At 29.1% G+C, this 27201-nt stretch overlaps 1 protein-coding gene across 4 annotated transcripts; it reads left to right on the forward strand.

Moving 5' to 3' along the window:
* The first annotated feature begins 432 nt into the window (after positions 1–432).
* On the forward strand, positions 433–26959 carry LOC123294062 (carboxypeptidase M). 4 transcript variants are annotated; one of them, XR_006535071.1, is made up of 12 exons: positions 433–465; positions 19123–19403; positions 19511–19644; positions 20153–20289; positions 20351–20538; positions 21145–21174; positions 21320–21615; positions 21682–21858; positions 21954–22046; positions 22139–22177; positions 23417–23603; positions 25376–25484. XR_006535071.1 is itself a non-coding variant. In XM_044875130.1 (11 exons), the coding sequence occupies exons 2-11, from the start codon at positions 19145–19147 to the stop codon at positions 25529–25531; spliced, it is 1509 nt and encodes a 502-aa protein (XP_044731065.1). In that variant the 5' UTR covers positions 433–465; positions 19123–19144; the 3' UTR covers positions 25532–26959. The 4 variants fall into 4 exon arrangements, 3 of the variants coding, with proteins under 3 accessions (XP_044731065.1, XP_044731066.1, XP_044731067.1); XM_044875130.1 differs by lacking the exon at positions 23417–23603 and having other exon boundaries at positions 25376–26959; XM_044875131.1 differs by lacking the exons at positions 21145–21174; positions 23417–23603 and having other exon boundaries at positions 21305–21615; positions 25376–26959.
* Positions 26960–27201: the final 242 nt, after the last annotated feature.

Genomic DNA, 27201 nt, shown 5'->3' on the forward strand with positions numbered 1-27201 from the left:
TTTTATAAAGATTAACAAATAATGATTTGGGTGGCCTCTGTGATAAGGCGTATGTCATAAAAACGGAGGTTAAACCTTTTTTATTTAGTTAATATAAACGATATCGCTGTAACTGATTTTGACTGTACATATTGGTGTATTAACATATATATATAAAACAGTGGTGGTAAAACATTCTCTAGATCGCATGCCGTTTGGTGTTTGAAAAGAAATTCTTTTTTTTATTTTACTTAAACATATCCAATTTGTTATTGGATCAACACGGACGTGTTTTTCAATTTTTCACACAATAATTGTTGTTATCAGTGATTTTCAATTTTTTTTTTTTGGTTTTTTTGATTTTTTTTTTATATTTAAGTTTTTTATTTATTTTTTAATTTAATTGTTTATTCTTGCAAGCGCTAATGTTATAAATAAATCATTTTTTTTGAATTTTTTTTCATCAAATTTTAATCTTCATAACACGTGAGTACAAAATTATTTTTAAATTTTTGTTTAGTATTCTAAAGGCATGGAAATTTATTTTAAATTATTTAAGAATAATAATTTATCCAAAAATTATACCATTTGATTTGTAACCTCGATTGTTTAATAATATAGGTTGAGATTTTAAGGCCACTATGATTATTGTTTTAAGATTTTCAAAAAAATCTCGAGAAACTCCATACATTATAAATAGCGTAAATTGAATTATACACCCGTCATTTTTAACGTTTGTGTGGCCTCATCCTTAGTGACTAGTTCGTTCAATGTTCTCTTTATTAAACCTACAAAATTCAAACAGAATTCGAAAATACGATACGATTTAAATTTAACGAGACTTTGGGAAGATTTATATTTGATTACGCATGAGCGCTGATTTTTATTCTTCTTAAAATTCAGTTTTAAAAACTAAAAAACCACGCTTAATTAATATGGAGACTAAAAAAATCACTTTTAACATTAAATTTCTTATTCTTATAAAAATTATTTTGTACTTTTAAGTCAAGCATTTGTTTTTGTTAGGTTTTAAAACTGTATTTGTCAAGTTATCAAATGGATAAAAGATTTTTTATAAAAATATTAACTCTCGGCACAAAAGGCAGATTTTACAACTGTTAAATTGTATCTCTCAAACGGGCACACTCTCAAACTCGAAGGATAACTCTCAATCGATAAAAATCGTTTTAATTATTTAAGAATTATCACCTATTTTAAAACGTCTTAAAATTGGCGGGAGCGCAGGTCAATACATTCAATATTTCAATTGATTGTGTCCAGTGCTTCCACCATAATTATATTAATTGCATTTATTTTTCTCTTTTATTATTAAATTTATTGACCACTCAATATAATTTTTTGTAAACAATATCATAGTTCATTTTTTATAAACATATATATTCTATTTTTATTTTTTGTATATCTGTATTCTGTATATATAAATGGGAACGGTAGAACAATAGTGACCTAAGTAACATTTTTATATTTGTGAGAAATTAAAGAAAATGTGTTTTAAGTTTTTAGGAAATTAACGTTTTTTTTTTTGTTTAATATTTATAAAAAATAAATATTAATCATTGTCGAGATGATGGAAAAATATTATTTTATTAAATTATTTTTAATCATTAAATAATCAATTCTTCATGATGTTGGATTGAGAAAAATAATGATAAATAACACTTGGATGAGTGTGGCTTGGAAGAATCACATATTTTTCGTACCCACATGTAAATCATCTTTTTAAGAAAAATAACACGTGGATCACTATGGTTTTACCATCGTCAAATAAACTTTGTATACATAATATTAGTAAATAAGTTTAACTCTCATCAGAGATCATGGTCATTTGCAAAAATTATTTTAATTATTCAGATTATAAATCGATATGACGCTGACTGACTGACGGTAGCCACTCACTGTAGCCATTAATAATTCTGGTTTAATTGTATTTATAATTATTTTATCAATGACAAAACTGTCACTAAACAATTATTATTTATATTTTATTAATAATAATTGATTTATTTTTAGTTTTATTTAAAGGACAATTTTATTGTGGGAATTATTTGAAAAACAGGTAAATTTTGAGATTGAATTGTGAAGATGACAAAAAAACGGTTTTTTGTTTTTCGGTATTTCGATTTTTCAATTAATATTTAATACCTTAAAAAAAATTATTTAGTGCGAGATACTCGTTTTTGACGCTCTAAAATCAATCTAAAAATGACGTACGAAGACCTATTTTCAGCTTTAAATAATAATTAAAAATAGTGAAGATATAGTTCCGAGAATAGGAGTTTTTTATTGGAAATTATCCTTCTCTATACTGACGAAAAACGAAATTTTTTTACACGGGTTTTCCCAAATTTTAATGCGCATCATAGTTCAAATAAAAATTATTATTCATGAGTTGCAGTTAATTAATTCCATGCGAAAATCGGTGGCTTAAAATAGAATCACGACAACGGGTTTCAACTGAATTTTAGTAGATAAAAAACCATAGTAACATATAACACTATTGCTCAAAGTAATTAATAAGCTATCGAATATAAAATAGCCCACTTTTTTCATTCTAATCAATCCAGAAACGGTGTTTTTTTTAAAGATGTATGATTATTATGATTCATCTTTTTAAAACATTCATAAAACTGTGAAATAAACATGTTATATCGAAAATCTTAGTCGATAATGTATAGGCATAAAGAAATGTTTATCAAATATTGATGTAGGTATTGAAAAATCATATCGACTTTGATTAAATCGAAGCCAATTACGGGGAATTTAATAAAATTGACTTAAATCAATTTATTCTCAAATATATATAAAAAAAATTGAACAAAATTAGAAAAATATTATTCTAATTTGTTTAGAAAACAAAAACTACAATATGTTAAATAGTTAAATGAATCAGAATGGTAAATAAAATTATTATATTTACATTTTTAATATTTGAAAATGTGGTTAATTTAATTATTTACTTAGATTTATTCACTTTCTATATAAGTAAAGTCTACATCTCAACTATACCGACAAACCGCATATTATAATCATTTTTTCCTAATTTGATTGTAACTACTAATTATGTAAGTAAAAAAACCTTTAAGCGGTTTATAAAATTAAGGAAGAAAAACGTGCAAAAATATATCGTACACTCAGAACATAAAATGCACTCGTATGATAGTTACTCTAGCCAGATTTTAGTTGAAAATCTTTGCATTTTTACCCCGACTATACTATGGCGAGTGTTATATGTTTGACCGGTATGTATCTATCTATATTCATCTTTTCCCACCTTGCGTCTAAGCTACTTATCATAATTTGATAAATGAAGTATCGTTAAAAGCGCCTTGATCGTCCGCTGGTTATAGACTATGTAGCGTCACAAAAGATTTAATATGGCGCTCGCTAGAGGATATTAAGTTTTGATCGAAAAACAAATCCCGATTTATTGATAGCGTGCCTTGCCTATTCAAAGCATGCCTAGAATTGGTACCATTTTTTAAGTATGTTTGACATTTTTCAAAAATTTGCTAGGGATTTTTTTTAAAACCTGAAATAATCTTTAAATTGACATCGATTCAGATACAGTGAACGATTCAGATTCAAACGGTTTGTAAATTGCAGCACCTTTTAGTCAGTATAGGTACTGTTCTTAAGAATTTAAATCGCTAAATATTTGTCTATCTAGAAATACATTTTGGCAAATATATTTACAAATCAAATATAGCCTACAGATTTGTAAATAACATATTGTTATTAAAATTTCACTTAAAATATTTAAAATGAAATTAAAGTTTTGTCAAATTCATTGTAATTCGTGTTGATTTAATATAAAATATAGGTACCGTTATTTATATAATTTATTTAGGTAATTCTGTTGCTATAGTAAATTTCTGTATTAAATAAGTAGATTATTATCCGCCTACCAAAAAAAAAATAATATATTAATACTATTGTTATAATTTCATTTTTTAATAAAACAATAGATCATAGTGCGTATTTTCGAAATCATCTCTCCATTTGATATATTAATTGTATAACGAATTCCCTCTTCAGAATATGCGAGCACCAAGAGAATTTTCAATAAAAAGTTTTTTTTATATGAAGTTTTAATCAATTCTGAAAATTTTAGGTAGAGTTGCCCAATTATTTACATAAATAAATGACTATAAAGTAAAGTAAAACGGTAGATGGATGATATGGAATTAAATCCGGAATTATATAAATAGTTAGTGAAAAATTGACATCACAGCTGAATAGAATGACCCAAAATTAGTGGGTTTCAAAAAAAATTCCAATAAGATCGGATCAAATTTGCCTGTGTTATTAAAAAAATTGAATTTTTTAACTCAATGACGTCATCAGAATCCAAAAAATTTATTTTTGCTCTATCACATCCAAATTGTATCCAATTTTGATAAATCAAGTATGTAATCCTACTAAATTTGGGTCAAACTTTTCAAATTTATGATCAAAATTAACCTAGCTTTAATAGTTTTCAAGAATGTGGAGTCTTGGTCCCGGAATTATGCACAAAAGTGATAGCTAGCGAAAAATTGACATTACTGCTGAAAAGTATAACCCTAAATCAGTGGGTTAAAAAAAAATTCCAATAAGATCGGATCAAATTTGCCTGTGTTATTAAAAAAATCGAATTTTTTAACTCAATGACGTCATCAGAATCAAAAAAATTTAATTTTGCTCTATCACATCCAAATTGTATCCAATTTTGATAAATCAAGTATGTAATCCTACTAAATTTGGATCATAATTTTCAAATTTATGATCAAAATTAACCTAGCTCTAATAGATTTCAAGAATGTGGAGTCTTGGTCCCGGTATTAAGCACAAAAGTGATAGCTAGCAAAAAATTGATCTCAGCTGTGATTTTCATCACAGCTGAGAAGAGTGACCCAAAATTAGTTGGATTCGAAAAAAATTCAAATAAAATCGGATCAAATTTACCTGTGTTTTCAATTTTGATGATGAATTATGTTATAAATCATCTAATTTTGGTTTTCATTATGTTCCAGTTCACAGAGCTGGTAATCTGCTATATTAATAATAATAATAATAACAATTTTATCTTTAAAATGTGATAATTATGTTAACATTTTTACACAAAACAATGTGACAATTGGACTTTATATTGTCTATATGGTGTCAAGTAATTACAAATAAATTGTATTTTAATTTCGGTGAAAAGGTACCATATTAATATATGTTACGCTTAAGTTCATAGAAAAGAAAACATTATAAATATTGCAGTAAATTATATTGAAATGAATTAAGTTAGTTGCCTATTTAATTAAAAATTTCTATATCAACGAAAATAAAGTTTTTAAATTGACCATAACTAAAGACAATCAATTTGTAATCAATAATTTAACAAACCTTCAAAAGTAGGTATGTATTTAGGTGTTATGTGATACAAATTGTAAATTAACTGATCTACAAATATTTTGATGACTTTTCAGTGGCGTAATAGGGTATACCACTCTTTTTTGAAAAAGTATTTCAAAATGTTGATTTTGCTAATAAAAAGCCACCAAAAATTTTTTTCCGGAAAAATACACACGCTTTCTTGCCAAAAAATTAAATTAAATTTTAAAACCTTTTTTAAACTGTTAAAAACGCGGGCAATCAATTTGATGACGTAATATGGGTATCACTATACGAAATAACACAAATAAGTTTGACAGATATATTCATAGACATCTGATTATAATTAATATAAATACTTATTATGGATATATTAGCTGCTTCATTGAACTAACTGATGGTCTATGACTCATACCGCTATGACATCACAGCAGGGCTTACCCACGTTTTAGGTCACGTGATATACAGTTTAAAAATTACGATTTTTAATTTTAATATTTTAAAAGAAAAATGTGCTTTTATGACTCGAAATCAGAATATTTAAGTATTGTTTTACATAATACCCTATTATCTACAAATTTATATTCTTAGCGAATCTTTTTCTTTGCGAATTCTCTAGAATCATCAAATTCACAATCTATCACTTGCAGGGCCAACACTGATCATCTGAGTATGGAGGGTAGATGTAAGGAGCATAATTTCTTATGATTGTTTTAATTAAAAAACGTCCACAGAATACAATGCAACTCGAAGGGCATTTTGTTAACACAGAGATTGTGCTCCTTCGCCTAAACTCTCCACAAATCTGAGCTATCGTTCGAGTTAGTGATGAATTTATAATAAGGTATACTAGGCAGTATCCTAGCGCATTAACGCAAAAAGGAATTGGATATTAAACTTCTGATAAAAACGTTTCTAATCATGTGACACTTTGACGCATTGACATTAAATTCTTAACAAACTAAAAACCTACTTACGCCACTGAATGGAATTGTTTTTGCACACATTAAAGCATGAAAAATAGATATAAAATTAAATAATCACGTAAAAACCATATTTAATGATGGATGAAGATACCTATCTCTACATTATATTGTCATTATCCAAGGTTCATTACATTAATTTTTAATTTTTATTTCATTCTTCGTTCGCACTCTTAAAGATGTGATTTTTATTAACACAATTATATCAATTACCTTTAATAATTCGGTCTAGATTTTATTTTGTTATAGAATAATTAAAATTTTTGTAATAATATGCGTTCTTTATACCACATGGTGATCCAAGTTAGGACTTCATCAAATAGTAGCAATTTTTACAATAAATAATTAAAATTTAATTACTTACTAGAAAATAAAATTGAAATAAAACGAACAATTATTGCTCAAATAAAATGCGCAAATTTAATTATTTAAAAAAAAAGTGAAAATAAACAATTGACTGAATTAAATGCTGAAATACCCTATATAGAATGTGTTGAATATGAATGTATGCATTATTTTTTTTATAAATTAGAAGAGTTTAACAAAAAACAACACAATTATCGCCATTTATCTGGTTTTCGAAGATTATTTTCTAAAATTTTTTTCGTTTCTCGAAAATATTTAACTAGACCACTAGCAAATTTTCAAATGCCCATCTTTTATAGATTTTGAGAAAATAGACACCAAAATTTTATCCTAATTTGCGACCTCACGGGTTAATAGTGTTGCTCATTTACGAACTTCGCCTCACTGGATATCTCTTTTCGTTTTAGAGCCATTGCGTTAACAGACGGACAGACAGATAACCAGAACTGAGAGTCTTTAGATGATTTTATCAACACCTATATCAAAATTTTCTTCGTAGCAATAATATTTTTAAGCGTTACAAACTTGGGACTAAACTTAGTATACCTTGATATATATTACATATATACAAGGTATAAAAAAAATGCGAAATTTATTTTGATAAAAATATTCTTATCGTTGTTAATAGAACAACAAAGTTTCAAAAAATGTAAATTATTTTAAGGTCATACTATTGTGAATCCTTTCGCATTTCAAGTAAGACAATAACCCCGTTTCAACTTTAGCCCAAATAATAAAAACAAAAACTTTCATACTATTTTTATTATTAAGAATGGATTGATTGCCTTGAATTTATTTGTTTATTTTAAGCAAAAATTTTATATGCGCTGGTCAAACGGGTTTGTGGATTTGTCATATGCACATAAAGTGGAAACTGTTATCAAAATTATATCAAATCTTTGGGTCAAATCGACTAATTAAGGATGTATGAGCACGGTAGTGGGGACACAAATTAAAAAATATGTATTTTCAATTTTGATGGTGAATAACTTGACGATATAAGATTTTGATATCTGAAGTAATTTTTAAAATAACGAAAATTAAAAATTATGTTTAATTATTTAGCTTTCAATATCTTGAAAACCAAGGCAGATATTGAAAAATTTTACTATTATTTTTCGTCTACATTTCTGAAGTTATTACAAAATTCATCATCAAAGTTGAAAATAAGATACAAATAATTTCAACCGTAAATCTTAAATTGCTTTGGTGGTCATACTATCTTAATACCTAACTATATCTATTAATAGTTCTGAAAAGTAAGTTTATAATTCAAATTTTATATTAATATTAAATTTACATTAAATATTATATTATTCACATTATTATAAAATAAATATTGAATAATTATTTTATTTATTACGAAATATATAAAATAAAATTTACATAATTTAACAAAACCTTGTAAAATAGGTAAATATAATTATTATTACACCGAGAATTATTTATCTGTACGGAAAATTCATGATTTTAAGACTAAACCATTCAGCGATGACTTTTATAATACCTACATCGATTGCTTAACCAACACAACGCATTCAATATCGTCTTCCCATTTTATATACGAGTATATTTTTAAGATCTCAGCACCGCGGCAGTGAAAAAATGGCACTTTTCATTAGATCATTCAGCTGATCATTTTCATTGAATAAAACATTACATATCTGAGCTAAAATTGAAGTCCTAAGCTCTTCACCTAAACAATCTATTCGCTCCGTGCGTGAGTTTCGTTTCCATGGTAACGATACACTACTTTAATTATAGAATTGTATGGATGCATATATAATTGTATGGATTGCATTTATGACTCACATTGAAAATTTAATATTATTGTCTCACAAATTTAAATAAATAATTATGATAATTTACATTTGAAAAATAATATTTGTGCAATTTAATTTCTTATTTTCACAATTTTTAATGCATTAAATTTAATTAATCAGTGTTTTTCAATAATTTTAATTTGACATTTCTATAACATTAACATGTAAAGAACTGCAAATTAGTAATAACAGCCTCCTTTAACGCCAAAATGATTCACTGGAAGCGCTGGCATCGATTTTATTGTCCCTACCGTGACTACGTACACAACGAATATGGACAAATCACGACCGTCAATATCTATATTTTAAAAGTACTATACCCATTTTACGGTATACAACAGGTGGAGATATGATATCGAATTGTAATGTCCTTGACCCGTCGAGGGATAACAGTAAATTTGTTCCAACCGTTTTTATTTTTGCAAGGATAACATTTACCTATATATTATCAACCCTCCAACCCTAGCTAGATGTAATAAAAAAACGAAGTTATAATTCGTTGGTTTACGTATCGATATAATCATATAAACGATATAAAACAAGTAGAAATAAACAATTAACTGACTTAATTGTTGATATATATCAGTGCTTGTATTATTTTTACGGCAAGTTTCCCCTAAATATTGGTAAAGGATAAGTTTCCTCTAAATATTGATATTGTTAATTGTTAATTGATATCAAAAAACTAACATCACAGTTGAAAAGAATGACCCAAAATTAGTTGGTTTTCAAAAAAATTCCAATCAGATCGAAACAAATTTACCTGTGTTATCAAAAAAATCGAATTTTTTAACTTTATGACGTCACTAAAATCAAAAAAATCTATTTTTGCTCTATCACATCCAAATTTTATCCAATTTTGATAAATCAAGTATGAAATCCTACCAAATTTGGGTCATACTTTTTAAATTTTTGATCAAAAATTAATCTAGCTCTAATAGGTTTCAAGAATGTGGAGTCCTGGTCTCGAAATTTAACACATAAGTGATAGCTAGCGAAAAGTTGACATCACAGTTAAAAGACTGACCCAAAATTAGTGTATTTCAAAAAAAATTTAAATAAGATCGGATCAAATTTAGCTGTATTCTCAAAAAAATCGAATTATTTGACTTTATGACGTCATTAGAATCCAAAAAATTTAGTTTTGCTCTATTGCATCCAAATTTTAACCAATTTTAATAAACCAAGAATGTAATCCTACTAAATTTGGGTATTTTGACTACCTAGTAGTCATCATCAGTATGAATTAGCTAATCGTAATTACTCTTATTGTGTATGTTATTCATTGCTTATTTGGTGGCGGACAAATTAGCAACGTGCGGTCCACCACCAAATTAGCAACGAGTAACATACACAATAAGAGTAATTACGATTAGCTAATTCATACTGATGATGACTACTTGCTAACAACTATAACAAAATTTCGATTGTAGTATTCATATTTAAAAGCGTTACAAACTGAGAAGTTGGAACTAAACTTAATATACTCAGAAATTTTTCATATATAGGGTATAAAAATATATGTAGAAATCGAATAAAAAGAGAGTAGTATATGGATGGATATAGATAGATAGTAAAGAGAATAGTAAAGACCTTAACCTAGTAAAGGTCAGTGTGTATATCTTTACGATATGATGATGCGACCTAGACCTCAATTCCACATTTTATGGTATATATATCTCATTCACTAGATAGATACATACCTTCCTATAATATATCTATGTATATATTAATAATATTCCGTTATTATACCATGTATATATGAAATATACATAGTATATTAAGTTTAGTCCCAAGTTTGTAACACTTGAAAATAATGATGCTAGGAAAAAAATTTTGTCATAGGTGTTCATAAAATCACCTAATTAGTCCATTTCCGGTTGTCCGTCCGTCCGTCTGTCTGTGGACACGATAACTCAAAAACGAAAAAAGATATCGAGCTAAAATTTTTACAGCGTACTCAGGACGTAAAAAGTGAGGTCAAGTTCGTAAATGAGCATCATAGGTCAATTGGGTCTCGGGCCCGTAAGACCCATCTTGTAAACCGTTAGAGATAGAACAAAAGTTTAAGTGTAAAAAATGTTCCTTATCAAAAATTAAACAACTTTTGTTTGAAACATTTTTTCGTAAACATCACTTTTTACCTGTGAGGGCGCCAATTAGGCGGAAATTTTATAATATGTACTATACTTGATTATCAGTTATGTATGTGTCACATGTTTGTATGTGTAATGTGATAAAGAAATCAACATTGACTATGCATGGTATTTCAACAATTAACTCAGTCAATTGTTTGTTTTCACTTGTTACTTACTAATTTTGTTATATTCAATTATACATTTGATAAATATTCAATTCAATTATTGCAATAGATAATTGAAATATGCACGTCAAGTTTTTGATTATTGTTTTAATATAATTATATTCTATTGTTCTTTATTGAACAAAAAAAAAAAACAACTCTTAAGCAATGGTGTTCCATCACTAAGGTCATATCCCCCATCCCCATTTAGTAGCTTCTATTCTATTCTATTTAGAAGCCCCGAACTAAAAAAAGGGGTGTTATACGTTAACGGAATCTTCTTAGCTATGTTTCAAGTGCGAGCTTAGGGTTCTCTACCCGAAAAAACTAAAAAACTGGCGACAAGCTTCAAAATCGATTCAGTTTGGAAAAATCATGACATATAATTTTAACATATAAATAATTACTATGGAAATGAATGGTCAAATTAAACCTGGCTCAATTCATTTCGAAAAGTAAAATGGTAGAATAATTAGGTAATTCAAAACAATAATTCAAAAGAACAAACTCAACTCAAATATTTCAATTTCAATTAATATATTTCGAAAAATTTATCCCAAAAAATGATAGGTCTCAAAGTATCCTTTTCATCTTATTTGATATATCCTTGGCCATCACTTTGATATTGATTTATGAAGGAGTGTTATAAGTTTAAAGTGTTTATCTGTGCGTCTGTGTGTTTCTCAGTGACATCGTAGCCCATAAACGGTCGGACCGACTTGATTGAGAATATTTTATAGCTTAGTTTCCAAAAATCGGTTTACAAGGAATAAATCGCATTTGTCGGGGTTTTTTTTTTGTACATTTCACTTGTTTGTATATAAAACAATTTGTAAACCTTGACAAATATTCTCCATTCAACATATTATTAAATTGATCAATACATTTAAATTGAACATTTCATGGATCTCTAACTTACTTTATTTATTTATATAATTTTATTGTTTCATTTAAATAGTTTATTGTTTTTCAATGTCATGCTAAAATTTATTCCTTCAAAAATTGTATGAGTTCAATTTCAATTATAAACCATTTAATTTCGGTATTTTATACAAAGAATGACAGACACCAGGAAATAATATCGTCTAATTGGATAATTGATTCCTCTGAATTTGTTTGTTTTATCAATGAATTTACTACTGAGGACCGGGCTACACTAAAAAATTTCGAAACTATAAAAGTTGCGAACAAGAAATCATCATGAAAAAATGAAAAATAATGCAGTATGCGTGACAGTTTTGAAAAATATTCATCAGTCCGATTTTTCAACGCCATACTTTGGAGAAAACTAAAACGTTTTTAAGAATCAATTTCTTGGAAAAAATCGAAGTGTGGAAGAATCGAAAAAAACAAAAAAAAAAGGCTTTGAAACTAAAAAAACAAAATTATTGAGACTAGCTGTCAAAACCATTCGAAAATTTACGAGAAAACACGGTTATATCACTAAAAAATATCACGTTTTTCGCCATTTATTTTCTCGACTTTTATGACTCGCAGGAAATCTGTTTGGGGTGGAAATTCTAGCTTTTAATGGTATCAATTTAGAAAAAAGACTGTTTTCGTTAAGAGTTACCCTACAACCTCTGGATAATTATTAATCTCGAATGATGAAACTGTTAGCCCTATATAAGTCGTCTTCCTCCAAATGATTCTACAGGATTCTATCGAAGCCAGAGACAACGCAGAACATCCAGAACTTTTCTATTGCCATTTTATACTTTAAGTCCCTGTCAAGGTTAGAGGAGGCTTATGGAAATATAGGTACTTGAAGAAAGTTACAATCAATTTCCAAAAATCGACCTAATTTGGCAGAAATGGACCACTATGATTTTTTTTTTTGGGTTTTCCACCTCAAAACGTAAATTAAAACCCTCATAGAATCACTCCTTTTTGTCTGACTGCTTATCTAGACCAATTTTTACAGAAACTTGATGTCTTGAGTTAAAATTAGTATCGTAGAATGAAAGAACGGACAAAATCAATTTTACAAGGTACGATCTCAGGAGATTTCCTCATAAAGAGAAAAAGATCTTAATCCACATATACAAAAACTTTCAAAAACACTTTAATCTAGAAAGGACAAGTGTCCAGCCAAGCTAGAAAACTCGCTTAGTCAAAACTTGAACTCTTAAAACAGCTTTAAAGAAAAAGACGTTGTCAAGATTAAACTAGAATATGTCAACGAGAACTTTTTTAGAGAACCGTTTACTGATATGAAAGCCTTCAGAGTACTTTCCATGTCAAAGGAAGAAATTCCTTTGCTGTATGTTATCCAAATGCGGTCATTATTGAGACATTCCATACATTTCTCTGTTCTACACGTTTAAAAACAAAATTACAATTTATAATATAAATTCTATAAATATTTTGTAAATCAGATTAGTGTGATTACAAAATATATTGGAATTACTTACATATATAAATAAATGTTATAAATAAATAGTTATAAATTGTTTAATAAATGAATCGCTTTAAGGTCTTAAATAAAAATATAAGGTGAAAGTACCCTGATCAAGTCAATAATAATCAGAAAACATTATTTATCTATTACATATGTTTGGTGTCTTGTATTCAAGGTGTACCTTTACAGTTAACTTTGTCACAAGACCATCATATCATCATTTGACCATTAATATGTAATATCCATGTCCATATCGTCGTACATACAAAGTCAATATCAATGTTTCCAATCTATTTTTTTATACAAAAAAGGAGAAGCTTATCAATTCGACTGTATTTTTTTTATGTGTATTACCTCAGAACTTTCGACTGATGGGAGAATCGATTTTGATGATTCTTTATCTATGTGAAAGCTAGTGCTTCCCGTATGGTCCCATTTCATTTTGGTCCAGTTCTGACAACGACATCCAAGAGAAAATCATTAAAGTCTTAAATTTGCATTAAGTATGTACGACAAGAAGAATAACTCAATATCACGCCAACCGATTTCGATGATTCTTTTTTTAGTAACAAATTAGTTAGTGTACTTCAGAATCACTAAAATCCCAAAATAAAAAAAACTTTTAACAAAAAGAAAACCGACTTCAAAAGAAATGCTTTACATTTTTTGCGTAGGGTCCAGGAAGAAACATTTAAAGGGTAACTTCTAGGATCTAGAAATTTAGTGATGGAAAAAAAAGATTTTTGTTGGAAACATTTTTGTTTATATTACTGTACATATAAAACAACATGAGAGCTAATGAACGGATATGTAATATTGTTATAATGGTTTGTTTCTAAAATAACGGGAACATCTCTGACTTGTAGTGGGTCAAACACACTATACATACATATAAACATACATACATTAATGAATCAGACCCTAGTACGTAGCTAGAAGGGCAATTAAATGGGGGGTCTTCCCATCTCGTAACTCCAGAAAATACAGTACAACAAACGGTAGTCATATACTATAACTATAATATATGTGTTACTTTGATAATCCGTAGCTTCAAAACTATTCGTTAAAAATTTTTGTGCCCGGGAGAGCTTTTGATCAGTACGATCCGAAGCACATTTATGTGGGGTCCTTTATAAGTTGTCTTTTTGCTTATCTTTTCAATAAATTGGATAAGATTATTTTTAAATTGATTGACCTGATGATTCAATATGTTGTTTTTGAAAAAAATGCTGCTTAACAGTCATAAAATTGAAATTAAACTTTCTTTGAGATCCCCCAAAATAAATTAATCTGACAACGCATGTGTCTAGACTATACTCATGTGAGTCACATGATACGCTACTTAGCTTTACTCTTCTTTAATTTACTAAATACATACCTGTACCTACTTAATAATTATTACTATCTACCTATGATTATAAACTTTGTTGTATTATGAGAGCGAATGCAAGCAATAAGAAATGCATTTCTCTTATACAATAAACAATTGGTTACTTTTTATTTAGTCTCAATATTCAATTCAAACATATTATTATAAAAATATCAATCATTAATAATTATACCTGCGTTAGTGCGTCCGTTTTAATTATACTCCTGGTCTAGAAGCCTAAATTGTTGGCATTTATGAAACTAAGATTATAAGATGATAAAATTTTTCCAATTCAAGGTTCAGATGATAGAAAATTCCCACCAAATTTCAAAGGAATCGATCGAATAGAAGAACTTGAGGTATCATGTCAACCACCTCAAAAAATATAGTTTCAAGATAAAAACGCGTTTTAAGTTTGGGAGACAATTCCGACAGAGTAGTTCAGATAATAATATTACTCACTTTGGATTAATCGGCGCGGGCGATCCCAGATCCATACATTGGACCTACTATTACTTCATATGCAATGTCTTCAAAGTTATTTCTGCTAGCCTTCTTTTGAAGCAGAAGTAGCTCGCAGTACACGGAAAACACAGAAAATACGCTGTATCTCCGAAAATAATTCGAATTTAAAAAAATTCGTTTAATTAATAATTATTCTTAAGAGACCAACCTTTAAAAATATGAAGAAAAAAAATCGATTTCTTTTAATTTCTAGACCAGAATAACTGCCTTAAACTATATTTATTATGGTATTCGACAATCCTGCTTTTCAGCTCTCGTATCATTAAAATTAATCTGTAATATGAAAATGGGAAATATTATCTTAAACTTCTATATTTATGCAAATATCTGATTCCATATTCGCGATTATTTTAAATGCTTCAAAACTATATTAAGATACGTGATAAACATTTTAATTTTTATCAAAAAAAACCAATTTTTTTTTAAATTTCACTTTTTAACATGCCTATAAATGTAAGTAAATATGTACAAAAATGAAATAAATAATGACTGATTGTGAGTCATAAATAAATCCAGTTACTTTCTTTGTATTATCAATCAGAAAATGAAATTTCAATCAATGACCACACTAAACTTGATCGATCAGTTTGCATGGAACTACTGCTGATCTAAAAATGTAAATGAACCCATCAGTCAAATGGGTATTATCGTTAGTCAAAAATAAATCATGATATTTGAAAAAAGTTAAAATTTATGTAAAAATATACTTAAATATTCTTTCGATTTCGAGTCATAAAAGCACAATCGTAATTTTTAAACTGTATATCACGTGACCTAAAACGCGGGCAAGTCCTGCTGTGATGTCATATCGGTATGAGTCATAGACCATCAGTTAGTTCATTGTAGACAGCTGGGTATAATATATCCATAGCTAATAAGTATTTATATTTATTATAATCAGATGTCTATGAATATATTTGTCAAACTTATTTGTGTTATTTCGTATAATGATACCCACATTACGATATCAAATTGGATACCCGCGTTTTTGGCAGTTTAAAAAATGTTTAAAATTTAATTTAAGTTTTTGGCAAGAAAGCGTGTGTATTTTTCCGAAATAAATTTTTTGTGACTTTTTATTAGCAAAATCAACATTTTGAAGTACTTTTTCAAAAATAGTGGAATACCCTATTGCGTAGTTTTATGATAAACTATAAATTTTGCAACTCTTAAAAGTTACGGAAGCCTGAATGTCTCACTGTCCAATTATGAGTAAGTGACGCTACACTAGCTTATTTTTTAAATGTGTACTACCCACAAGTATAAAACCAACTTTTAAAAAAGTCATTAGTTCACTTTCAACAAGTGCATTTGTGACTTGTGGCATTATGGAAACGAACCTTTCGAATAAAGCAAGGTAGTGGATGCTATTTGGAATTTCAAGCTAAGGTTGGCTAGGAGTGAAGAGGTAAAACCTAAAATTCTCTAGGTGCCATTTTTAAACTTCCCCTTCGATATTTAAATCAACGTGTTTTCACTCAAAACAATAATCACATCAAGTCAAGGGTTATTAAGAGTGGATACTTTTAAAATGAACACACTGTATTTCTACAGTGTGTCATTATTTTCTTCGAGAAAATTTCTTACTGTACAATTTTATATTTATTTATTATTTCGAATGAGTACAGTCATAGTGTGATAAAAGAAATTGATAATTCTATAAATGGTAAAAAAAAAAAAAAAAAACATTTATCGGTAAAATCGTACTTAATCGGTAAAATTAATTAGAGCATAGACACACAATTTTTTTTTATGTTTCACTTTTTTATCTCAATATAAAAATTAATATGATTTGTTATAGTAGTGTAATTGTACATTATTATTGTATAATTTAATGCCATTTTGCTCGTTCGATGCACACTGATATATTTATAAATTATTATTAATTTATTATGTGATAATGAAAACATAATTTTTTTATTTAAATTGTTAAATACTCATGTTTGACTGTCATATGCAAGGCTTTCATAAAGAACTTATTCAACTCTCTCTAATTTCGGAATCAAGGACTTTAGGCATAGAAGAATAATGGCCAGTACCTGAATGACCGAGTTTTGCTCGTTATTTATCTTAAATGAAGTCTAGAGTTTCTAAAATTTCCGAAAGAACGACGTTTTCTTAAAATAAAACTTAGCTTGATCGATTTTTGGCCCCTAAAACCCCCTGCATATTAAACGTGTGTTACTTAACAACGCCATCTACTGAAACCTAGCTTTAGTGTTTCAGTGTCTGTAAAGCAGTATTACTATTCGCCAATAGATGGCAGTAATAGTTACACTTTCAATTTGTTTCAGTTTTTCCTGAAAACACGGATAACACGTAATTCAATTATTCACCAGAATTTCAATCGATTAGAAGACTCAAAAAACTGATATAAGCTTTGCGAAATTATACAATAAAATTGCTACTATAATTCCAGAAAATACAGAATATTTCGAAAACCTGGAAGTTAAAGTGAGGTAAACCTTAATGAAAAACACCGATATTTTGATCGTAGAACCTGAAAATGAAATAATAAACAGAGATTTCTATTTAAAACAATTAAATTTTGATACATTCCGCGTTTCCGGTTATTATGCTACGTAAATAATTTTAAAATGTACAGCCAATAATCCTCCATCTAGCCTTGAAAGAAAATTTAGCCATGACTTTCTATGTCGCATAGCCTAATCTAAAAAATTCTGTAAAAACAAACGGTTTTGAAAAATTAGGTAAATAATTGAAAGTCATCACACTTACCTTATACGTACATGAAGGTAAAAAGTACAATATATATAATTTGATATAGATTTATAATAAATAGATTTATAATAAAAAAAGTAGATATTAATTTGATTTGGTTCATAATTTTTATATTAACATAAATGTCTCATATCCGTTCTAAATTATAACAAAAACATACTCAATTAGAACCTCATTTTTTGTATTGTATTTTCCCAATATTTATAAATAAAACTTTTTATTTTACTTTCCAATTATAAATATCACGTTACTTTCATCAATCTTACGCAATAACATAAACATTTTACCGCCTCCTACACGAAAAAGAAAATCAGATATGAGTTCTTGCTTATATAGGGTGCCCAAAATTAACGCAAGAAGTAATTTTGATATAAAAAAAACTTTTAACAAAAAGAAAAACCGACTTCAAAAGAAAAAGTTTTCCAAAGCAAATTAATATGGACTAAAAAGTAAAAAAAATAACGATAATATAATGTAGTTAAAATTATTGTTATTTTTGGAGTCGGTGTCAGCCAAGCTAATGTAGCAAACTGTTCTGTCAGAGTTGTTTCCTTGGCTGACACCGACTCCAAAAATAACAATAATTTTAACTACATTATATTATCGTTATTTTTTTTACTTTTTAGTGCATATTAATTTGCTTTGGAAAAGTTTTTCTTTTGAAGTCGGTTTTTCTTTTTGTTAAAAGTTTTTTTTATTTATTAATTTTTAGTGAATCTGAAGTACACTAATTAATTTGTCACTAAAAAAGAATCATCGAAATCGGTTGGCGTGATATTGAGTTATTCGTCTTCTTGTCGTGCATACTTAATGCAAATTTAAGATTTTTACGGTTTTCTCATGGATGCCGTTATCAGATCTAGGCCAAAATGAAATGGGACCACACGGGAAGCACGAGCTTTCAAATAGATAAAGAATCATCAAAATCGGTTCACCCAGTCGAAAGTTCTGAGGTAACAAACATAAAAAAAAAAAAAAAAAAAAACATACAGTCGAATTGATAACCTCCTCCGTTTTTGTTTGAAGTCGGTTAATAAAACACATTTTTTTCAAATTAAAAGTTGATTTTCCCTTATTTTAGTTAACACTGGAATAGTTTTCAACCTGCTCCGAAACAAAAACAAAAAAAATGAAGCATTCAAATATGTCACTATCTTAAGCTTTAAAAATTATGTTGAATTTTTTTTACTAGTTAGTCTATTTTATTAAATAAAAGCTTTTTTTTTAAAATAGTATTTATATTGTTACAGATAATACCCAAATTTGTATATAATGCGGGTACTTTTAACATTATTAACGATACTTTTAACGAGTAATACGTTAATAAATGGAACAGCACATCGTATTCATTTACATCGACAAACACGAGCACAACAATCATCGGCATCGTCACGATTAAGTTATGACGAAACATCAACATCATTAGATTTTAATTATCATAATTATGAACAACTTACCAAATATTTACGAACAATGAACTCACGTTATCCAAATTTAACGGCTTTATATTCGATTGGAAAATCTGTACAAGGTAAATCACTTTCAAAGCTACTAAAAATTCAATTACCTTTTAAACCAATTTTGCCATTTTGGAATTATATTCCAGAAAAAAATCAATTTATTCATTCTCAATTCTAGGCCGTGATTTATGGGTAATGGTCGTATCTGCATCTCCTTATGAGCACATGTTAGGAAAGCCTAATATTAAAATTGTTGGAAATATCCATGGAAATGAAGTTGTGGGACGTGAATTATTACTTCACCTTATCGAGGTAAGCTCATAAAACTCATTACTCAAACTTTTAGCGCTTTACAAAATATACAGGGTTGTTCAATAAGATGTTACCACGTAAAGGGGTGAGTCGTGTATCTTAAGAACATAAGAAAAGCCCTGCATTTAAAAAGTACATTTTTGGTAAAACCTTTGAAGAAATCCAAAAAAATACCAATTCTAGAGGAATGTAAAATTTAAACAAGATATTAGCAAGTTTCTCCCCCCCTCCGGGCGGAAAGTGTCAACTTTCATCCCGCTCCGCTAAACGAAGTTGAAGCCTTCCTCCTTTATCTAGCAGAAAAATAGTATACACACCACGGGAGCAAGTAAAGAATGTCTCAAATATCATGTTTGTCACCCTCGGCTTCGACAATGAAGTGTCACCTTCGACTTTTGCTCTCTAGATGTGTAATATTCTGTTGTTGGTACTTTTCCTTTTGCTTTAATGTAATTTCGAAAACCTCAATATTCGTAAACTATTATTAACTTTGGACACTGCTTTTTAGTACTTAGTGGAAAATTATCAATCGGATAAATTTGTAAAATGGCTATTGGACAATACCCGAATTCACTTTTTACCATCAATGAATCCCGATGGATTTGAAGTATCCAAAGAAGGAATGTGTGAAGGCGGCCAAGGACGGTAAGAAATCTTCAATTCATTTTAGAAACTTTTATAAAGTTTTTGAAATTTTTTGAAATAGGTACAATGCACGTGGTTTCGATTTAAACCGAAATTTCCCCGATTACTTCAAACAGAATAACAAGCGAGCTCAACCTGAAGCAGAAGCAGTTAAAGAATGGGTTAGCAAAATTCAATTTGTACTTTCTGCTAGTCTGCATGGAGGAGCTTTAGTTGCATCATATCCATTCGATAATACACCAAATGCCAGTAAATATTTTTTAATAATTTTTTATTTATTCAAAAATTTGACCTTTACTTCGAAAAATAATCCCTTTTCTAGACTTAAAATGCCTTTCCATTTTAATTTAAGCACTATAGAGACACATTTTTAATAGTCTGAAGCTTATCCAAACGTCACTTTCGGTTCCAAGAAAAGATTTACGAAAGAAAAAAAAATTATTCACCTTTGTTACGGTTAAAAGAGAAAATTAAGGAAAATGGCAAGGATCGAGGGAAAGGGACAGACGACTCACGAAAGAGGCAATCTCTAGACTTTTATTGCTACCCCAGAAATTCTGTACTCACTTTTGTTCAAGTTAAAAGACAAAAGAAATTAAAATTTCTTTAATTTTTATTAAGAGGGTTTAAAATTTGCAAAAATGAAGACAGATCATCGGGAATCTTAAATCAGTAGATCTGTCAGTAGAGCATAGTCAACTGTTCAGAGGGAGTTTAGCAGTTTAAAAAATTAGCCAAGCGCAGATCCACCCGCATTTAGGCACTCAATAAATTATTGACCACATATAAAATTACCCGAGAAATTACGTCATGCAATTTCAAATCATACTTTCTGCCCTTTTTTGCTTACAAAAGGAATTTGTAGGTCATCAGTGTTATGCGCACGTAAGTAACATTTTCGTTAAGAGTAATAAATCAAAATTTATATAGTTTGTAGTTTTTGCTAGTCAGAACCTAAGGGAAATATTTTAGACGCTAGGATATTTAAAGGTATAATTGAATTTTTTTCAAACATGTCCTTGGGGTGCAGTGTTCCAAGCTTATGGTGGCACACCATCTTTAACTCCTGACGACGATGTTTTCAAACACTTATCCTACACTTACTCCAAAAATCATGGGAAAATGTCAAAAGGAGTGTCTTGCAAGCGGGTAACAAATCATTTTGAGAATGGTATAACAAATGGCGCAGCCTGGTATCCACTTACTGGCGGAATGCAAGATTTCAATTATGTTTGGGGTGGTTGTATGGAAATTACATTGGAATTGTCTTGTTGTAAATATCCACCAGCGTCAGAACTGCCAAAATATTGGGAAGATAACCGTAATGTAAAGACGAAAAGTTTTCACAAACGAAATTAACTTTGTTTTAAATTTTTTGTATTATTTTTGTAGTCGTTGCTGAAATTTATGTCTGAAGTACATCGTGGTGTCCAAGGTTTTGTCATGGATGAAAATAATAATCCTGTAGAGAAAGCAGCATTGAAGATTAAAAGTCGGGACGTTGGTTTCCAAACTACTAAATATGGAGAATTTTGGAGGATTTTATTACCAGGAGTCTACAAATTAGAGGTAATCTTGTATTCCCCATTCATCATACTTGACCCTCGAGAGTGGCGGATTCAGCCTTTGTAGGAATGAGTTTTTATTAATAATTATTTTTTTAGGTTTATGCCGATGGATATTTACCTAAAGAAGTTGAATTTATGGTCATCGAAAAACACCCCACATTATTAAATGTAACATTATTCTCATCAAAGGTAAGTAGTGCGCAGTGCTTAAATAAAACCTACTAAAAATTACGGGCGCACCAAATTTTCATTTACTAATTGAACAAATTTTTTCTCTTCAGTATTCTGGACGGCCAGGCGTTTCCCAAACAAATAATAAGGTGATTTTATTTTTACAAAAAGAACCATTTGCATTTTTTTTATTAAATTTTTTTTTAAATACTTAACATTTCAGCTCCAAGATTTTAGCGCTTCATATCAAAAGTTTTTTAAACATAAAAAATGTACTTAAAAAAAATTGATCGTAGTTTACACTGGAAGTTCAAAGTTATCTTTTTTTAAATAAACAAAATAATTTTCAATTATAAGCGGAATATTTTTCTTTGTAGTCTCATTGCACTGACTTAGAGTAGATATAAGATTTTGCACACCTCCCCTCTTTTTCATTTAGAATAGTATCGGAAAGATTTTAGATTACAGTTGTGCAAAATACTGCCTGGCGACTGTTCAGTGAACTTCTAATATTTCTGGATGATATCATTCACTGTCTATAGCGCCCAACGAGCGGTGAGCGAGGACGGTGCAGCATGATTTGGGCGGATATACGTGTTTCTTTCTAACTCTTCTGCTCATGCTCATCTGTCACATATCTGTACAATCATACAACTTTATAGTCAGTCACTTTCAAACCAGACTGTTGAACGAGAAAGACATGTATACCCGTCATCTTCTTTCTCTGTCTCCTCGCTGCCAGTAGGCTAGAGAGCGTTCTAGCCTCTCTATATTTCAGTGGAGGGCAAAGCATCAGACTTGTTGACGGGAGACTGGTTGATTATAACGCCACGGAGCCTGTGATGTCCATTGTAAAATGTATTGTTCTATTTTAAATCGAGAAGTGGCTTCTACAAGCCCACCTTGATGATTGAGACTTTGCGACAAGTATTAAGATAAATTAAGCTATCTTCATCTAAAGCTAACTAGAAAATAGTTGAGAAGGATAGAAGCCTTTTGAGTGGATTTTTGAGGCTTGAACTACCAAAACTGAAATCTTAGACGATACCACATTTTGGGCATAGATGGAGATACAAATTTTCGGACTTATCCTTCTTGGGAGGAGAAATCGGGAGATCGGAGGCAATTTCTCGACAAAATTCTTCAAATTCGTCTTCCTGTTAATTTATCAAATAAATGTCTGCCAGCAGTATGTAAAGTTTGTGCAATCGGGAATTTATTTGGCAAGAGACTATTCAGACAAAATTTTGATACCTTACAGAAATTCCAAAAAAAAATTTCAAACAATGTGTTAAAATCTTGGACTTTTCTCGTTTTAATAAAAAAAAAGGGAATTCTAAAAATCTATAAATAAAATTATCCATTTTTTGTAAATATATTATTTCTAGGAACCTTGGGACATTAATACAGGGAAAAGTACTAAATCTACTACTAGCATAATTTCACACAGTACAACAGTAACAGTTCCTAGTATAGACCCAGATTCTGTGGTATTTCCATCAGATTGATCTTGTACTCAAATATACAAATAAATTTATCTGTATTATATAAATATAAATAACAAATTCTTTGGTTGTAAGTACCTTCGACAAAACTATCTCAATTGCGCTTTCTTGCCTGATTCATTATACTTGCCAATTGCGACTAATACTTATTTGCCTGATTTAATCTATATTTGCATGTTCTTGAACTTTCACTTTAATCTACTAAAACTTTCTCTTCCATTTCTAACTTCAAATAATAATATGGGAAAAAAGAAATTTCTTACATTTCATCAAACTGGTCAAAATATTTCTAAAAGCTTTGACTAATCACAAAAAGGGCGAAAGGTGTTGTGGGACATCCGGTAGGAACTATGTTCGTTTCGCTATAAAAATTAAAAATTAAAAAAAAAAATCTATTGTCATGAATGGGTTTCGATCTGACGACCTTTGGCATGAGGAGCGGATACCCTTAGTACAATACCATATCCTCACTTAGAATATCTACTATTAATATTTCAAGATAATTAACTATAAAAAAGTTTCGATCGTTTTTTTTGCGTCTAGTCCCCATCCTTCAAACGCGCGATAAGGAACATAGTTCGAAAATTTCATTTATTTTAAAGGTTTATGGGAGTAACTAAAACAATTGGCTATGCATGAACAAAATTTTAACAACCACTGTGTTTATCAATTTAAAAAAATTTTCAATCATATTATCCTCCAAAATAAATCGATATTCGTCCAGAAATTGTATACAATTGCAAGTTTTCCCTAGCATTTCTTATGCTCGATTGACTATTTGTCAATTTTAAAACTTCCGTGCAATAAACAATTCAACAGGCTTCCTGAATTTACCAGGAATGCCTTACAATACAATAAAAAAGCCGGAAAATACGATTAAATGTGGAAAAATGATGGAACAGGGTGGTTTTAAAGGGAAGGCAACCACATTCAGTTGCCTAATAATCTCAAATTCATGATTAGCGACAATTTCTGAGGTGAAATTCAGAATTCTCCAATTTTTTTAATCATAGACACTTCTAGGAGTAGTTTCAATGGCGTTGCAACCATCCTCAGTTGCATTTTGACCTTGGATTCGTGAACAGCGATCCCAAAAAGTGTACTAAGAGCTACCGAAATTTTTCAATCGATAAAGTTGATAAATACGACTTTGTCAACAGCGTCTAGACTTACATAATTCCAAAATCGAGCAACGAAAAATCTTGATTTTATTCTTAAAGTGCAAACAAATTACACACTAAAAGGCCCAGAAAATTTTAAGACAAAGCACCTAAGAATCTTCTTAATTGATCACTAACCAAGAAGAACATATTTCAAGGCGAGCAATTTGATTTAAACTATTGGGATAACTTTTTCCCTTGTTGATTACTGTGATCATTATCGATTTATTTAAAATTGATACAATGAATAACAAAATAATCACTTATTGATTTTTTACGTTACAATCATTGACTTTTTGACATTTTTGTAACTCAAACGTCAATGGTTTCTATTGAAGATTGACATTTCTATCTATTTCTATATTGAACTGTCTCTACTTATATATATCACAAATCATAGACGTATATTATCACTAATCACAGACTTATTTAATTGAGTCTCACCAATATCGCTATTTGTTTGCGAATTCTATTGAAATCGAGGAAAAGCAGTTCAAAAATATGGTTAATATAGTCTCTAACTCAAAAAGATTTACGTGATACGCTAAGTCCCTCCTTTTCATTCCCGTCTATTAATAATTTCTTGAAATTTTGCACAAAAATATCGATTTATTTTGAATAAGTGAATTATAACATATTTTTTTTTGGCAACTCAGATACTAATTGGATTATAAATTTCCAGCGAAATGACGGTGTATACTACAGACCGCATATACCATCAGCATCACAACAATATCATCAGCATCAGGCATTAAGTGTACCAAATCCACCAGATTCTGGTATATTCTCATCAATATCAAATGGCTTTAGTAATCTTGTATCAAATATCTTTGGATAAAACCAAAAATCAGACAAACGTTATCTTTGAATGGATAAGCTTCAAAAATTCATTATGTTCAAAGTATTTATTAGCTTTAAATAATTTATGCATTTCAATTTTTTAAAACACTTTTCCTGCAATAAAACAAACACGAGCCAAGTAAAAAATACTGTTTTTTTTTTACTTTTATATTTTTTTTGATCTCTTTGTAGTAAATAGTAAAATGAATTTTTTTTAAATTTATTTTTTTGGGACTGATTAATTGGATCCGGACATCTGGTGACAGTAAATTTAACAGAACTTACAAGCGAGTACAAAATTTTAGTCAAGAAATATTGGATCTATTCCGAAATACACACGAACTCTGCTTGATAATTATGGAGGGTAGAGATAAAGAGAATCATCTCTGTATATAAAAAGGGTCCACAAAAAGCAGAAAATTGTTTGAGCAAGACTGTAAGTGTTAAAAGAAAGTAATAAGAGTAAGATAAAGGTCTAAACAAGTTGTTAGAAAAAAATGGAGTTGATGTCAAACACCTTTTGCTACACCAGCGTCATTCTGATTAATTTTAGAACTGTTATTTTCTGTTTTCAACTGGACACTTTTATTACTTTGACGCCTATTTAAGATTGTCCTCCTTACCTCTACTCTTCAGATTGATAATGTTGATTTTTACGAGATAACGCCTGATGGTATAAAATCGAACTAAGTTTACGATGCAAATAATAATGTATTGATGGCAGGTCACAATTTTTTTCTAGTTATTTTTAGTTAATATATTATTTAATTATTTATCGGTTAATTTCTTTAAAATATTTAAAAACGTTTCATTCCATTTAAAGGATTCTTCGGATAACTTTTCCGAAAGTAATTTTTGAGTAAACACGAAATCATTAAATGTCAGCCCTCTTTTTGTAGAATCGAAGAATGTAAAAACACACTTTCCTCTCAAAAATTTAAGGATTTTGCTATTTATTTTTCGATTTTCTTTTAATTAAGACTTTTATTTGGAGAAACTGTAATGTTATATAGAAATTGTTTTCGAATTTGTGGTAGATTAATGTAAATGGAATGAAACCGTGAAAATTATTGCAGAAAAAGGAAAATTTTGTTAAAATTAAGATACGTATGTATGTAAATGTTATAGTATATTGTGCAACGAGTTTGGGTATTGTAGACTACTCATGAGAACGAAGTTAGAAGCACGCGGACCAAGTGAGTGCTTTTACCGCTAAAGTGGGTAATAGACAAGCCATACGAGTTGCACACACTATTTAATATTACGAATGCAGGTTTAGTTCCCTCTTTCAACACCATTTTCCATACAACGACAAACAGCTAATCGCGTACGCAATGGATAATTTTAACTAATTGTCGTACAGAAAAACAGTGTGGAAAGAATACTTAACCCGCATGAGTAAAAACAAATTTTATGTGATGTTAAAAAGAAATAATTTCTATTATTATTTTGTTAAACAAAGAAAAAAAAATCATGTATTTTTATCAAAAATATAAATAAATTTGACATTAATTCATAAGAAAAGTGGAGTTTAATTTTTTGAGGGATGACAATAACCGAATTACCAAATTAGCAAAGAGTAACATTCATAGTAAGAGTAATCACCTGTAAAAGTAAAAGCCTGTGAGTAAAAAACTGATCTAGGAAATTGGGGCAAAAATCGAAATG

The sequence above is a fragment of the Chrysoperla carnea genome, chromosome 2 (genome assembly GCF_905475395.1).
Source record: "Chrysoperla carnea chromosome 2, inChrCarn1.1, whole genome shotgun sequence".
Lineage (NCBI taxonomy): Eukaryota > Metazoa > Arthropoda > Insecta > Neuroptera > Chrysopidae > Chrysoperla > Chrysoperla carnea.

Coding starts and splice junctions, on each gene's coding strand:
- LOC123294062 (XM_044875130.1), top strand. CDS start 19,145: ATGCGGGTACTTTTAACATTATTAACGATACTTTTAACGAGTAATACG. Junction 20,539..21,144: donor CGATAATACACCAAATGCCA/GTAAATATTTTT, acceptor TGCTTACAAAAG/GAATTTGTAGGTCATCAGTG. Junction 22,178..25,375: donor TTTCCCAAACAAATAATAAG/GTGATTTTATTT, acceptor ATAAATTTCCAG/CGAAATGACGGTGTATACTA.